A 17,021-nucleotide genomic window follows, 5' to 3' on the forward strand; every position below is an offset into this window, starting at 1 on the left:
ACAGTGTACGTTGGTTTTCCTTGACAGCTCACAGTTTAAATCAGAGTATTTTATGACATCAGCGGTAAACAGTCGACTACAAAAGTGACAAATGAAAGTTTAACTCAAAATATCAGACAGCGTGCCGCTAAAACTTTCAGTTAAACAAAAGATTGTTTTTATTCCCAAAGATAAGTTAATGTAAAGAAGTGTTAAACAGGCAGATTAATGGTCAAAGTCTGTAAAGAAAAACTAAATACACCACTAGAGATCCATTATTTAGTGATCCTGTTGCTATTCCTGCACTCTCAGATAAAAAGAGAAATAACTCCAGTAGTTTTAAAACGTTTCAAACAAACCTCGGCAACACATCATCAGCCACACTGAAGCTGTGGTTATTACGAGCCTGCTGGGTGTGTAAAGTTAAACAAACCTGATTTATTCCCACTTAAAAAGCCTCAGCGCTCCGTCTGCAAACGTCTCAACCATGAACACAAGTTTTCAAAACCAAGAATGCAACAGAGTAGGGAAATTAAGATGAAAATGATGCAAGGAACGTGAAGAACACTAGAAGAAGAAGCGTGCTTCATGTGATGGGAGTAATCTTCAAATCAAGTGTGCCCTCTCTCTCTCTCTCTCCCTGATGTCCAGCTCTATCCACTGTCCTGTTGTATGAAGGCAGAAAGCTAAAATATAAAACGTCAACGTGCAGCGTTCTTACAAAGTGGAACTTTTCTGAACTAAAAACAGCCGACGCTGAGCGTGTGGTCGCGCCGAGGACGCTGCCAGTGCAGAAACCAGCCTTAGTGGACACATGTCGTTAAATTCTCTTCCTTATGTTGAGCTTTAAAATGATTATAGCGTCAGTATAAAGTCTGTTAGGGTGCTTTCACATTAGGCACGATTGTTTCAGGCCGTGCCAAAGCTCGATTTTCTCCGCCCTCCCCTCTCCCCCGCTGCTCTGCGTTCACATTAGTAACATCGTTCTGTACCCGAGTACATATGTGTATGGTCACAGTCCGATACAGCAGGGGGCAGTATGCACATCGTTGGTTTGCAAATCCGCCAAGAAGAAGAAAGAAGAAGCAACCATGGAAACCTGAGTCCATTCTGCTTACTGTGTTCATTGTGGTTGTTATTTCTGAGACGCCAACAACGACCCTCTTCCTTCTTCCACATCTACCGTGCAGCTCAGAGGATGAAGCGGCCCGTGCTGCGCGGATACGACCAGGTGCCGTTTAGAATAACGTCATGAAGTGGTCCACTTCTTTATTTGAGCACTGTTGCGTCTACATCTCCCGCAGACCGTGCTCGAGTAAGTAAGTCGACAGATAAAGAGAGGAATTAAGCACGACAATAATCTGTTGAAATGAGTCGATTGTTTCAGCCTCTCTGTGTGTTCATCATTAATCCATCCCTTCATCCATCAGTGGAGAGGCGGTGTGAACGAGGCAGTGTGTGCCGACTGTTTATAAGGTGATGACCCCGAGAGTCTCTGTGCTGTCCATACCGCCAACAAACAATCAATGCTGTAAACGACTCAGAGACCCAACGGCACCCTTTAATATTCTCTATGTGTGTGTGTATATTTAATCTGTCTGTGTGTGTGTGTGTGTGTGTGTGTGTGTGTGTATGTGTCTGTGTGTGTGTGTGTGTGTGTGTGTGTGTGTGTGTGTGTGTGTGTCTGTCTGTCTGTCTGTGTACGTGTGTGTGTGTGTGTGTGTGTGTGTGTGTGTGTGTGTGTGTGTGTATGTATATTTAATCTGTCTGTGTGTGTGTTTCTGTGTGTGTGTGTTTCTGTGTCTGTGTGTGTGTGTGTGTCTGTGTCTGTGTCTGTGTCTGTGTGTGTGTGTGTGTGTGTGTGTGTGTGTGTGTGTGTGTGTGTGTGTCTGTCTGTCTGTCTGTGTACGTGTGTGTGTGTGTGTGTGTGTGTGTGTGTGTGTGTGTGTGTGTGTGTGTCTGTCTGTCTGTCTGTGTACGTGTGTGTGTGTGTGTGTGTGTGTGTGTGTGTGTGTGTGTGTGTGTGTCTGTCTGTCTGTCTGTCTGCAGAGTCTCCTGGATCTTCTGAGTCTGTGCATACAAATATACTTTATAGTAGGGGCGGCTGTGACTCAGTGGTAGAGTCGGACGTCCCTCACCCGGAAGGTCGGGGGTTTGATCCCCAGCTCCTGCAGACACATGACAATGTCTCCTTCAGCAAAACGAATGAATTACTGATGGACACTTTACCCGATTACACCACAGCCGCCCAGCTGAAGTTGTTGTCTCTTTACTAAGAGAAGCACCTGAGTGACTCTCCGCTGCCCGCTCCCTGAAGCTCCTGAAGCTGCAGAGAGTCTGAGCCTCTCTCACAGCAGCTGCTTCCTCGCTCGATGCCGTTCTGTCAGAGACGTTTTGTCCGCCAGTGTTTATCCGATCCATCGCTACAAAATTCCATCTGAGAGACAAACGGCCAAATATAACACAACGTTTGGTTCAACAGATCTAAAATGTTACAAACACTTCCATGCTGCCGGCGTCACTTCACAGCTCCGCCTGTCATTTCTCCAACAATCGTGTCAAAACTTCACTTTGTTTCTGTTTCGGCTTCGGTTTTTTAAAGCTCCATAAATTCTCCTTGTTTGACCCTCAGTGTGTGCGGACTGATGACCCTTTCAGCAGCTCACTGAAGTATATTCACACACACACAGACCACACATCGGACCAGCTGCTGCAGCTGCAGGAGGACGAGACCCAGGCTCAGGGATTTGTTGAAAAAAAACCATCATCATTTCTTCTAGAGCTGAAACTAAGAATCATTGTTCTATTATGTATGAATGTTATCTTTTCCATTAAAGAATTAATGACCAATTAATAAGTTTTGTTGCTCCAGAAGATTTCCTCATTTGGCTTCAGTGAAACAGCTTTAACGGCTGCAGCTTAATGGTCGCCTGATCAAAGTACCTTCACTAAAAGTTTACCTTTTTGTCCCTGACAGGCTCCGGTTGTTGTTCTTCTGCGTGTGTGACAACATTACAGAAAGGTAATGTAAGGAGAGAAAGCTTTGTGTTGAAGAAGATGATTTGTTTTTAACAAGAAACAGCTGTAAACATCGCTCTCCTCAAAGCCATCAGACTCTATTGAAAAAGAAAGAAAATGTTTTTACCTCACAGAACAGCTGCTGCCTCAACCCCTTTATTTTTTTTTTTAATTACACAAACATTGTTTTGGATCCAACTAACCATTAAAACTATTAAAGCCACACAATACCTGCAAAAAAACTTTCCTGCATGTGTGAACGCAAACAGCCCAATTTCTTCACTCTGACTTCACCCGGAGTTTCTCCTCCAGCCTCCTCGTATTTAAAGTCAGGGTGAGCTGATGTGAGAACGCAGCAGGATATATCCCTGTGATCGCTGCACGACCATAGACTGTCTGCACGCCGCCGCTACCATCTCCGTGCTCTAATGAACCTGCTGCATTATGTTTCCTGTTCTCCAGGATGTTCTTCTCCACTCTTTAGTTCAGATTGAGATTCTGTTCGACTGCACGTAGCATTGCCAGAAAGACAGATATTCTCATTATGGCGTCGTATAGACTAGCCGCTGTCAGTTGAAAACAGTTGAACTTCTGGAACAATCAGCACTCGTCAATGTCACTTCTCCCTCACCGACCAATCAAAATCAAGGAGGGGTTGGACTTCTGATATCAGCTTTGTCAACAACAACGGCGGAGGAGAAACTGATCTGACTCGTCTTTTCAAAAGAACAATTTCCCGGTGCTGCGGATGCAGGACATGACTCCTTTACATCGTTTTTACAAGGAGATGTATTACTGTCACTCACAGCAGAAGTGATGTCACGCTGCGACACCTGTTGAGTGGCGTTGTGAGATGTGTAGCTCCTTATAGTGTCTTTGTTCTTCTTCTGACTGAATAAATACATCACTCTAACAGAAACTAAAGAGGACGATGTCAGAGAGTCTAATCTGTCTGTCTCCGCCTCTTTACATTTACAAGAACCAGGAGAGAGGAGGTAAGAGGGAGGATGAACTCACACACACACACACTCACACACACACACACACACACACACACACACACACACAAGAACACACACACATAGAAGACAGCCAGAGTGTGTTTTTAAGAGGGTGGATTACAGCTCTCTCTTTCACTCATTGATCTCAGCTGTCAGGGCTTTACTTACTGCTCGGTCACTGTCAGCGCACGCACGCACACACACACACACACACACACACACACACACACACACACACACACACACACACGAACACAAAACATGTGTATAACAAAATACAAAGTACAATAAACATTTCTTAAAACCTTTCTTGTGCTCTTTGTCTGTGTGCTCGAAGGGTTCTGGTAACTGTTTTTACCAAAACATGACTAAACACGCTGTTAATGTTTATGTGGTCACAGGAAAAAAAATTACTACTTTAAATTCAAGTTTTTCAAATAACAATGAATAATTTCTTTAAAACAATAAACAAAAGTTGTGTTTTTTTTCTAAATGCACTCTTTTATTTCTGATTGACAGCTGTTTTTGAGTGAACTGCACAACCTCAACCAACAGCTGTGTGTGTGTGTGTGTGTGTGTGTGTGTGTGTGTGTGTGTGTGTGTGTGTGTGTGTGTGTGTGTGTGTGTGTGTGTGTTTATGACAGAAAGTGTGCCTGAAATTTACTGACAGTGTTTTGACCTTTTTGACCTTATTACTGAGAGTAAATGTTCTCCTTGTCTGGACCGAGCCGACGTTACCAAGATACTGCATGTATGTGTGTGCATGTGTGCTTGTGTGTGTGTGTGTGTGTGTGTGTGTGTGTGTGTGTGTGTGTGTGTGTGTGTGTGTGTGTGTGTGTGTGTGTGTGTGTGTGTGTGTGTGTGTGTGTGTATGTTTCCAGACAAGAATGCGGTCCAGTTATCAGTAAAAAACACTTAGCTGCTGCTCTGAAGCAACACTGGCATGTAAATGGCTGCATCACCATCACCAGGGGACGATGTGTGTTTGATGAGCGTGTGTGTGTGTGTGTGTGTGTGTGTGTGTGTGTGTGTGTGTGTGTGTGTGTGTGTGTGTGTGTGTGTGTGTGTGTGTGCGTGTGTGTGTATGTATGTGTGTGTTAAACGTGTTTATCACTGAGTGTGTGACGTGTGTTTGTCAGTAAGTCACTAATGCAGCTGTGAGTTATCTTGTCTGAAGGTGTTACGATACTTTCTCTCTTCTCTCTCTCTCTCTCTCTCTTTCTCTCTCTCTGACACACACACATACCCGCACACACACACACACACACACACACACACACACACAGTCAGCAGCGAACCTGAACTCTTTAAACACTAAACATGTCAGATCCTCCGTCAGCTGCAGACTTAAGATGGTAAATCTGAGTTATTTTCTCACACATTGTTTCATTTTTTCACTGAAGCTGCTGAAACATTTAGTCATTTCAGTTGTGAGAATTTCAAATCAGATTTCAAATCAGCTGTTCCCTCTTAGCAAAGAAACATAAACACGCTACATAACCACCAGCTGAATCTGGAGACAGAACACCAACATCTGAAAAAGTCACTCTAGCTCTTCTTCTTCTTCTTTCTGTATAAAACAAACCGTTGTCTTCTTTTTTCAGTCTAAATCCTGTAAAACTGTTCCTGAGAGCTGATCAATGCTCACACACTTCTGTTTTACAGCTAATCAATTAAACTCCACTAATTCTACCGTTATCTGCTCTCTTCATCAGCCTCCTCCTCCTCCTTATCTTACTACGTCTCCACCCGCCCCCTCCATCCTCCTTCATGTCTTCCTCCTTTTCCCTGGTCTTGCTGAATTTCATCTCCTTCTCGTTTTACTCCTTTTTTTGCTCTTCTTTTTGATTTTAACGCCCATTTTCTACTCGTCATTCATCCCCTGTTGTTCCTTCCTCCATCTATTAATCATCCCCTTCAATATGCTAAAACGCACATTATCCACATCCATCGGATTCGACTCTCTGTTGTCACCCTGGGTGTTTAATCTTCTGTAACCACTGAATGTGTTCATGGTCGACTTGCCAGTTGAAATGAAACGAAGGTTAAATCAAACCAAAATAAAGACAGACTTCTTCTCAGTCATCCTGTCTGTGACATGCTGGCATTCAGTCCACCAAATCTTTCAGTTTTCTTAAACACAGCCTGTCGTTTGGGGAGACCATTTTTCAGCGGTAAGCCTCATAAACCCCGTGACCATCACTGCCATCAACGCCGCTGCTGCGCTTTCGTGCCCAAGAGCAACAGTCTGGACCTCCACACATCTAACGAGAGCTGCTTCACCATCTGAAACTATGTTTTCAACGAGCAGCAAGCAGACTTATAAATCAGAGGGGTAATAATCGTTCAGAGATGGGATAATATTTGGATAACCGACCTTGATTCACCTCAACATCAACAGCAGCCAGATTCCGTCTACTGCTTTCTCACAAAACACGGAAGAGCAGCGAGGAACAGCAGAGAAGTATGGACCAACACTCCCAACCTGAAGAAACACCAACTGCAGGGAATAGCAAAAATCCCATCATATCCTCTCCTGAAGCACTGATGCACCTCCACCCTCAGGAATCACCTACCAACTCCCTCCGGACCGGTGTAGACCTACAGCATACAACCAACCAGGGACTGAAGGATTGATTTACCCACACAAACCACAGACCTGTACCACCCTGTATAGGACTAAAGTAATGCATCCCGCAGGACTTGGTTATACCACCTACTAGACTCATGTACTACCAAACAAATAAAACATCTACAACCTTTCACAGGATTGATGTTACCTCCCACAAAGACTGACGTACTACATCAATCATGACTGATGTTCCACCTTACTCAGGACAAACCTACCAACAACTCTCTGGACTGCTGTAACTGGACCTAAAACACATCATACCACTAACCACAGGACTGATGTCCCACCAACAAAGGGATTTATTTACCAACCCAAATAGGACTGATGCACCAACACCCAAGAACATAGGATACACCACCCACATGACTAACGTACTACCGAAGAAGCAATTTACAATCTGCCACTGGACTGACATACTACAACCAACAAATTTCATGCTTTAACGCCCACAAGTCTTGCATACCAATACAACCACGACTCACTTCCTTAATGGCTGATGTACCACCACCACCACCACCACCACCACCCTCAGGACTGACGCAACAACTCTCTTAGGCCTCAAATTCTGGAACCTACAGCTTAGACAAACACCAACCATAGGACTTATGTACCACCACCTGAAAGATGAATGTACCCCAACCTGTAGGAGTCATGTACCTCCAACCAAAAGTCCTGATGTAGCAGCGCACACAGGACTGATGCACCAACACTCACTGGACTAAGGCACAAGCAACCCCAGGAATGACCTCTACCACCAAAAAGAATGCTGTACTACCACCCATAGGACTGATGTACCAGTGCACACAGATACCCAATAATAACCCAAAAAAGCATAACTGGCAAACCCCTATCCATAGGACTAATGCACTATCAAGTAAATGATGAATCCATACTTACAGGATGGATGTACCACCACCCACAGTTCTTGCATACCAATGCATACAGGACTCATGTTTGACTTCCTAATCACTGATGTACCAACACCCATGGGTCTTCCCCTAACATACATAAATGATCAACCACTTCCTACAAGACTAATGCACCTCCAACCTTGAGGAAGATGGAGCCAGACAAACAGAATGCATGAGTCATATACTACCTCCAACGGGACAAGCGAACTAACATTTGAAGCACTGATGTACCAAGTTCCAATTGACTAGCAACAACCATGGATCCATGCACACCCGCCCACATGACACAAGTACTAACAACATCCACAGGACTAATGAACCACCAACCACAGGGAGGAGAATCCTTCTCCTGTAGGACTGATGGAACACTTCCCACAGAATATGTACTGCAATCTTTTGATCTATTAATTCAATAGTTGTACCAACTCTTTATCAACCCACTGACCCTATTATACAAGAATGAGTCCAAACTGATCATTCTGAAGCAAGCCAGAAGTGCCCCTCCAGCCCTCACATATTTGTCCTCAAAAATCTTCATTATCGTCCCATGACTGACACTAATTTCCGCTCTGTTAACTCGGTTTATTAGTGTAGGGAAATCACTTTATGCCTTAATGATATGTAAAAAAGTTTGGTTTTGCACATGTGTGGTGATACAGCGATTATTTCCTCTTTAAATATATCAACAGTTAATGTCTGTGTATCCCTGAAACGAAACAAAAAAAGGAAAATAGACTGGAAAAAATCCAATCCTCGACGTTTAAAGAGTAATTCTCTTTATTTTATTTGGATTATCTATTTATGCTTAATGTTTTAGCCACCATGCTAACGCACTGATCTGACAGGAGTGGCCAACCATCTCAAAGGTTGGATGGTTTCCAACTTCTGGCATGAAGAGAAGGTGTTAAATGTTTGTACTTAAGCTCATCACAGCATGTAAAGCCCCAACTGACTCTGACCCAGGCGAGGAAACAACCAGCGGCTGTATCACTGTGTAAAAACACTCTGATCAAACATACTGCTGTACTGGTAAGAGACTGCACACATGTACGCACACACACTCTTTGTTATTCTAACATGCAGGTCCTGATGGAAAACCCCAGTCTTTGTTCTTGAACCCCTGCGGTTACCATGCCTACAGGGTGATGTCACACAGAGAGGAGAAATGAACTGAGCTAACCCGACTCACGGAGAGGGTTTAACCAAACAGTACTTGGATGTGTGATGGTTTGTAATGGCCACAGTGTGACCTTTAAGTGGAATGATCTCCTTTATCAAACCCCACAAACAGGGTTCACACGTTCTAGTTCACCTTTCCCCCAGGTCTGGTCCAACTATAGCGCTAACTGTGAACATATTTGATTGGACACAACAGGAGCAGAGATGATATATGAACAACAGATGCAGCATCTTTAACTGAATGCCTTAAATGAGTCGTCAACATGCATGAGACTGGAGACAAGGGGCTGTGCGAAGGCAGCCCTGTTGGCCTCTGACACCAAGGGGCTTTTCCACTGCAACAGACATTTTTGTTCATTTAGCTTTAAAGACTTGCTGGAGTTGAGTCGCATTTCCAAAATCTTGTCCATTTTGGCTAAAGTGGTCAAAAAGCCCTGCATTTTTCTCCTCTTTAAATTTGAATACAATTAAACGTCAAATATTATGTGAACTTTTATTGTTTGTTCCTGAAAATTACATTTGTAGACTACAGTGCTATAGCTTTGTGTGTTCTTTTTTTTACCTTAAAGGTCCAATATTATGGATTTAACAAGAAACTTCACACACATACTTTGAGGAGCTCTGAGACTTATTTACACTGTTTAAAGAGGAGGAGAATATGTGACCTTTAAAGCTTTTTGCTTGGTTCTTACTGGGAGCCAGAAACAGATTTAGAGACAGCATAACAAAATATCTATTCTTTAAACTTCATAAATTATGAGGTGACTTGAGGTTGCCTACAGAGAAGCCTGCTAAGTCCTTCCAGTTGATCAAGACTGGGTTTGTTGTGAAATAACAGTTTCTCTTCAACATGAAATACTTACTGAACTGTCTTTCTTCTTTCATCCCTTCACATCAACATCTTTGTGTCTTGCGGCCTCGAGTTCCCAAGACTCCTCAGATAAACTTACAACCCCCTCAAAGGTGCCTGCGTTACATCAGCACATTCGTCACTGCTTTTATTCAAAAATTCCAACGATAAAAACGCCTCACTGAAATCCAAACAACAGGAAACCAAGACATGCAATTTGACATGAAACCATCACTGATAATGTAATCACAGGATGATGTCAAAGGCGATCGGGGGCTTTAATAAAACCCAGAATTCAGACAGTTAGGCAAACATTAAATAATGACATCAGTCAAGAAAACATTACAGAGCCTTTACTGGACGCTGTGACCACAAACCCGCTGAAAACACAAAGTCAATGAGAATTCAGCGGGGAATACAACGAGAATACGATGACGGACAGGCAGACAAACACAAACAGACAAACTGACAGCCCAGTTAAGGCGGAAAAAAAGTGAATTCAGTTACAAGAAACAGACAAAGAAAATCCGTTTCAAGATGGAAAAAGCCACAACAGCGACGGGCGTTTTGGAATTTTTCTGAACCCTCGTGTGTCTCATCAGCGTCCCACAGTAACCAAATATTTAGCCTCAAACTGTGCAGCTGAAGTTTTCCTTTCTTTGCTTTTCTCTGAAGTCGTGATGTTTCAGGCTGCTTTCTCTGACTCTGCGCTGACAGCTCATACAGTCTCTGATCTGAACCAAGAAGAAGTAAAAAAAGAAAACTCCCGTAAAAATCCCAGAGGACGAGGACGAGGTCAGAGCTGCGACTTCAGGAGTCACAACTCGTGTTGTTTCTGCACATTCTTTTCAATCAGGACTGCCTCGGAGTTGAAAAAATGAGAAATTGCCCTCCCTTCTCTGAACAAATACAGACTAAGTGGATTTATTTATTCTAATTTTACTCTACAAGTCTGATGTGTTGCTCACTGCAGTGCAGCTTTTTCTACTCGGGGACTTTCTTTCTCTGCTTTCAGAGGGACATATCATCTTTCTATCTCTTCTAAATTTACTCATGAGGAGAGTTGTTACTTTGCTGCTGTCAAAGCTCAAATTCAAACTCAAAAGTTAAAGCTCCAGCGATGAGTTTTAAGCTGATTATGAAAGTGACCTAAAAAAGCCAACAAGACCATCAGCAACAAGACTAATAACTTCTATATTCTCATATTTTAGTGCTTGTTGGAACTACTGCAGGATGTCAGACACAGTGAGAAACAGACTCTTGTTCACATTGTTCACAGCAAAGATTCACAGTGAGTGATATGTTTGACTGTTAAAAGAAAGCAGGATGAGATCTTTAGTCAGAGAAAATGGAAAGAGCAGCAATCAGCAAAGAGGTGTGAGGCACTGCTTTGTCCACAGGGGGCACCAAAATCAAACTGTGCAGAACGTTTCTCACAGGAGCTTTAATGCTGAGTCACTACATTTTTCTGACTTAGTAAACAATAAGGTTAAATAAGTCTTTGGCCAACTGATGAAAGCATGCTGAATGTGAGAATCCTTTGGTACTACAAATTGACGAGAATAGTCTGTAAATATTAACAGAAGAATCAGGTCAGCTACACACCTAACTACTGTATGGATAACTTGCATCCTTCATCAAATCAAAACGGATGAGTTTTGATACAGTGTGTGCCGATGGAGACATGAGCTAATCAGACCTATTTGTTTTTTTGAACCAGGCTGTAAACATGTTCATCTCTGCTGTAAAAACAGACTTTTTAGAATGGGTGTGTATGTGACTTCCTGTGCTTCTGCAGCCAGCCTCTAGTGGACACTCGAGGAACTGCAGGATTTTGTATTTCCGCATCTGCTTCATTTTTCAACACCGGACATTGTCGCTTGGTGCCGAGTGGAGCAGCCTCTTTCACTAGTGGAGGTGATGTTTTGTTTTCTCCAATCTCTGCTTTCTTGTTTGTTTCTTTCTCAAATATTCTTCTGTTTACTTCTTTTAATTTATCTTTTCTTTCATCCTCTCTTTTCATTCGTGGGTTTATTTCTGCCCTCTCTCTCTGTTGTCTTCTTTCCTTCCCTTCTGTCCTTCCCTCCAAATCTTTTCCTATCCTTCCCGCCTCTTATTTAAATTCTGATCGTTTTCCTTTTTCTTCTCATCTTATTTTGTTTTCCTTCCAAACGGATCATGGAGTGGATAGAAAGTGTGTGAAACATCTCTATTATGACGAATTCTAAATCATTAATTAATAGATAAATAAAATTAAATAAAAAACTGTTTTCATGGCTGAAAAATTCAAAGATTTCCTGAACTTCAGAGAATTGTTTGTCACTTTTTTGAATATCGTGTTTAATCGACCAACAGTCCAAAATGCGAAGGTAAAACTGGACTGACAGAGAAAGCAGGGCGTTAGATAAACTCTGACCAGAGAGGAACAGAGAAGTTACAGTTCTTCATAAAATAGATGAACTGTTTACGAGAGTAATTGAATAAGCTCTAAACTAAATGTTATAACGAGTGTTGGAGCTTCAGGTCTTATCATTGAAGTTATTTTTCCTCCTTAAACTGAAACCCTGAGTTTTGTCTTGCAGGAGATCAATGTGTCGAGGGGTAAAATACTGCAGCTCCAGAAAATCCTCCTCTGTTCCACTCGGACGAATAACGGCAAGTGTCTTAATTAAAACTGGCCCTTCCTGGACACCATAGACAACATGACACAAGCTCCCTGATTGGCTATAGGACAAATATCTCTTCCTGTTTTGGGGGGCGTCAATAAGCGAGTTTAACCGCCGCTGAGTTTTAATGGGATCTGTGTGTAAAGCGTCTTCATCAATAGGCCTAATGACCGGTTTCAGCCCGGCAGCCGATAATCTGCCGATGGTTAGAGCCGGGTTATCGGAGTTGCATTTCTCCAGGGCTGAGGGGCTTCAAAGGCTGGTTCAAGACCCCACTGTGGGTCCAAGCTCGGTCCAAACACAACAACAGACTCCGGCTTGTTCGGTCCCGAGCTGCTGATAAAGTCATGTTGGGATTTAATTCTTAAATATGCCAGGAATCTGGGATTGTCTCTGTATGTTTCAGAATGAGTGTTAAAAAAGTAAATATTTTAAACCTCCACACGTCTACCGAGTATTTTAATACCAAGTACACAAAGATGTATTCTCTTTCACAGAACCTTTAGAGGGACACAGTTCTGCTTTTATTATTTTAATCCCGGCTGCTGGGATGAAAAATGTTTAAAAAATAATTTGACAGCCTTAAAAATAATGACATTTCAAACATGCTTTTAAAATGTGTTAAATAGCGAATAACTATTCAAATGAAGCGATTAATTGTGATTAAAAATGTAAACATTAGACAGCCTTAATTTAAATATTTTGCACAAAAAAAATAATCATTTGACAGCTATTAACTATTAAACTTCAGCCATTAATTGCGGTTAAAAACAACATCATTAGGAGCGCAGATGGACTAGCGGTTGGCCCTTTTAAGAGGCCATAACCCTTCAAGCGGACGGCCCAGTTCAAGTCCGGCCCACTCTCTCTCTCTCTCTCTCTTTGTCTCTCTCTCTCTCTCTTGTTTCCTACTCTCTGTCCTGTCAAATAACGGCAAAAAGCCCAAAAATAAATCTTAAAAAACCCATCATCATTTGACTTCTTTTTAATATTTTGTAAGAAAAAGCATCATCTGAAACCCTTAAAAATGGAATTTCATACATGCGATTAAAAGTGTGATTAATCAAGATTAACTCTTAATCTTAATCAAGATCAAATTAATTGTTGTTGACAGCCTTGATTTAAGAATTTCAATTTCTCCTGACAAGATCAAAGAATTATTGAAGTAATCTTACAGGAACGTGACCGCTCTATAAACTATAAAAATGTATGTTTATTTAAATTTTAAAAAGTCAATTGAATATTCAAATAAGTGCAGAAAAAAAAAGAATTACACACCGCTGACTTCTGGAGAGAGTGCAGCTCAAATCTGTAGATATTAAAGAGAAATAATGATTTGTTCATGAAATGAACACTGGACTAATTTCACTAATTTATATAAAACTTTTGCTTTTTAGTTTTTAATAAATTAAACCAGTTACTGAGGCTGCCTCTGAATTTTTCCTGATGTCGCAGGAAAGACTTCGAAGCGGCTTAATTATTCCATGAAGATCACACCAGCTGCACGCCGTGTGATATAAACGTCATCGCCCGCTCACTCGCTCTCTTTCACTCCTGAATAATTCCTTCTGCATTCACACATCAGCTCACCCCAGCTTCACTCTGAAAATATACGCAGGAGAGATTCCAGATAGACGGGGTTGTAAAAATGTGGCTGTTTGCGTTCGTACATGCAGCTTCACCTTTAAATGTGTGCATGTGTGAAAACCCCATAAGTGTGTTTGGAGGAAGTCAAATACTAAAATGACTAAATGTCTGAAAGGTAAAGATGGGTTATTTTTTTTGTGCCAAGCGTCTTATAATTCTGTTTTCAGTGAATAACTCCCGTCATGACGAGCTCCCTCCGCGCCTGGACTTGGCCTATGATGTCTTAGACGCCCTATCCCCTGACCTCTGACCTCTAACGCTCTGTAGCTACCCCCTCTTACCCCACAACCCCCCTCCCCCCTCCCCCTCCTCTCCTCCTGACGTCCTGCTGCGGTCAACAGCAGAGAGACTGATGTCCGGTCAACCGACGTCTGACTGACCTTTAGCAGCTCGGCCTCCAGGGACTCATCTATCTCCCAGCATCCCTCACTCCCTGCCTCGACCCCCCCCCTTTTCTCTCTCTAATGCTAATGCAGCTGTTTATAACTGCCACATTGACTTTCTCCTGCCACTGTATGTAAATACAATCTGCTCTGATCAATGGACTGTGAGGTGACACGCTGCTGACCACAAACACAAACACTCACAACCAACCCCCGAAACATTTACTGAACGCTCACCAGATAACGGCGCAGGGATTATGAGCGTGTTTCACTGAGTGTTTGAAGTTCAAATCAGACTAAATATTGGTGTCACACTTTGTGGACGTCCTTTGATCAGACACATTTACACCAAGGATTACGTCGCAGCCATTAGAGACTTTTTGCAACGATAGTCTTTAAGATCCCGTCATATGTCAAAAAAAAAAATAGGGCCAAAGTTAAAAAAAACACCAGGATTTATGAATGATGTGTATTTTAGAAAGCTTGAGGTAGTGTTGTATTTATAACCACACTAACCGAGACTAAGACAGACCCGAGACCAGAGTGCTCCGAGACCGAGACAAGACCAAGACCATAAATATCAGTCAAAAATCATCATCTTGTGTTTAGGGGGCGTGTCACTCACTTAGACCGTTACACCGGTTGCGGTCATAACTGGGGGATAAAAGTTGAACTATGAATGAATTGTAGTTATTTGTTGTTGTTTTTTTAGAAAGAAGAGTTTTCCTTCTAATCCCAGTAATGATGTGAGAAAGAAGTCTATCTTGAGAGGTCTTGATTTCAAATCCTGAGTCCGCCCAGTCTGAGACCGAGTAAAATTGCTTACAATTCCGAGCATGAGACCTTTAAAAAGTGGTCTCGAGACCTTCCAGTACTACAACACCACCTTAGGTAACAAGGTTGCTTTTTGCTATTTCATTCACTATTAAGAAGTTTTTTTGTTTTTTTTTGTTAAAAAGCAGCTAACGAATCACAGCACCTGAAGGTGTAACGACCCTAAAAGCATCTCCACCTCTGCAATAATGAAGCCTGATGAATGTAAATCAGTTCAGCATTTTCCAAATGTACCTAAAAACTTGAAATAAACGTTTTTGGAAGCAAAATGTTTCTGCTTTTGACCCCTGCATCAGACTCAGTACTCTGCACATCGCAGCATGGAGACACACCGAGACCCCCCTCCTCCTCCTCTTACCTCCCACAGGTGTCGTGAGTTCCTCATGGCTCCGGCCTGCAGTTTGTCGAGCAGCAGATGGACTCCCTGAAACGGGCCGATCCAGGTCCCTTGAGGGATCCTCTGAGCCGCACAGATCCCGTAACCCAGACCAGGAACGGTGCTGGTGCACAGACACACCTGAGACCGACACAGAGGGTCAGAAACACAAAACTCAATCTACTCCAGGGAGGAGTCTCTACAGTTTATGATCACACAGGACGGGTCACCTCTCTGGGCAGGTCTCTCAGCCAATCGGGGACGTCGGGGAGGGTGACGGGGGCCGCCGTGCTGCTGGTGCCGACGAGTCGCCGTAGAGAGTGAAGAGGGCCGTGCATCGGACACTCGCCGTTTCTGTTGTCGGCACACATGTCACATCCTGCAGAGAGGAGGACATCTTTGATTACAAGAAGACAAAACACGTTTTCTACTACGGGACACAAAACTGAAGAAGCTAATTATTTCCTAACAATATCTCTGAAATGTTAGTTGTGTAAATTTCAAACAATTTTTTTGTTTTTTTGTTCTGACACCCTTTGATCAGTCTCTGATTTGTTCTCATGTTTTGGTTAATTTAGCAGAGTCCATTTTTGAGAGTAAAGTGATTTTTTTTATCTGATGCTTTTTGACAGCCCAATTTTGATTATCAGATACTCTGACCCAAAAATGTGTACGACTTTACTTGACATTTCAAATGTTCCAAATTCACATTTAATCCAATAAAAAAAATTTTTAGAAGAGAAGAACGTTTGCTATTTAGGATTTAAAATCTTGATGATTACTTCATGAAAGGGTCTGGAGGAAGCCATGTGTGAGTACAATAACCACGAGAGATGAGGGAGGACAGTAATGAGTGGACAGTAGGACGCAACCTGCACAGGTGAGCTGGACACCTGAGATGAATCTGACAGATACAATCTGACCTCCAGCTCTCGCTCAAGCATAGACACTCCATGTTGTCTGCGTCTCCCCAGACGTTTCTTCACCCAAAACTGTGTTTGTCCTCTCTGTACAAAACATTAAAATCACACATTTAACCTCCAGCTCCGTCGTCTATGGGAGGTCATGTGAGGTGCAGCGTTCCTCCGTCAGGCACAATTATCTTAATAAAATCCTGTAGTCTGTGATGTGTCGTTAATGCTTGCACAGTGAGAATGCTTCAGATCATGGCGAATATATCTGCTAGGACTCTCCTCATGTGTGTGATAATACCTGAATTCAAAATCAGGAAGGATTTTAAAACTCCTGCAGAATGAGTCAGACTTTAGACATCCCCGACATTCATCTGACTAATAAGAACATGCATTAAAACAATCAGCAGGGAGGACAGAATGATGAATGAAAGGGTTAAACATGTTGAACTCTGCATCTTTAAAGAGCGATCTGTAGCTCTGTTTTTTTGGACCGTGTTTGTGTAAAAAAAACTTCTTAAAGAGTGAAAAACTGAATCTGAGGCAGAAGAAAAGAGAAAAGGAGCAGGATCCGGGAGTCTCCTGAAAAGCCCTCTCGGCAGTGTTATTGCAGGTTAAATGTGGCGTCGAGCGT

At 42.5% G+C, this 17,021-nt stretch overlaps 1 protein-coding gene across 2 annotated transcripts in view; it reads right to left on the bottom strand.

Annotated features, from left to right (window-relative positions):
- The window catches only part of prdm6 (PR domain containing 6), a 71,908-nt gene that overhangs the window by 46,332 nt on the left and 8,555 nt on the right, over positions 1-17,021 (bottom strand). For both annotated transcript variants that reach the window (XM_061039124.1, XM_061039125.1), the window contains exons 3-4: positions 15,707-15,855; positions 15,459-15,617 (exon numbers count right to left, since the gene is read on the bottom strand). In XM_061039124.1, coding sequence (XP_060895107.1) covers positions 15,459-15,617; positions 15,707-15,855 — 308 coding nt within the window. The remainder of the gene's footprint in view (positions 1-15,458; positions 15,618-15,706; positions 15,856-17,021) is intronic.

Source organism: Labrus mixtus, chromosome 5 (genome assembly GCF_963584025.1).
Source record: "Labrus mixtus chromosome 5, fLabMix1.1, whole genome shotgun sequence".
NCBI lineage: Eukaryota > Metazoa > Chordata > Actinopteri > Labriformes > Labridae > Labrus > Labrus mixtus.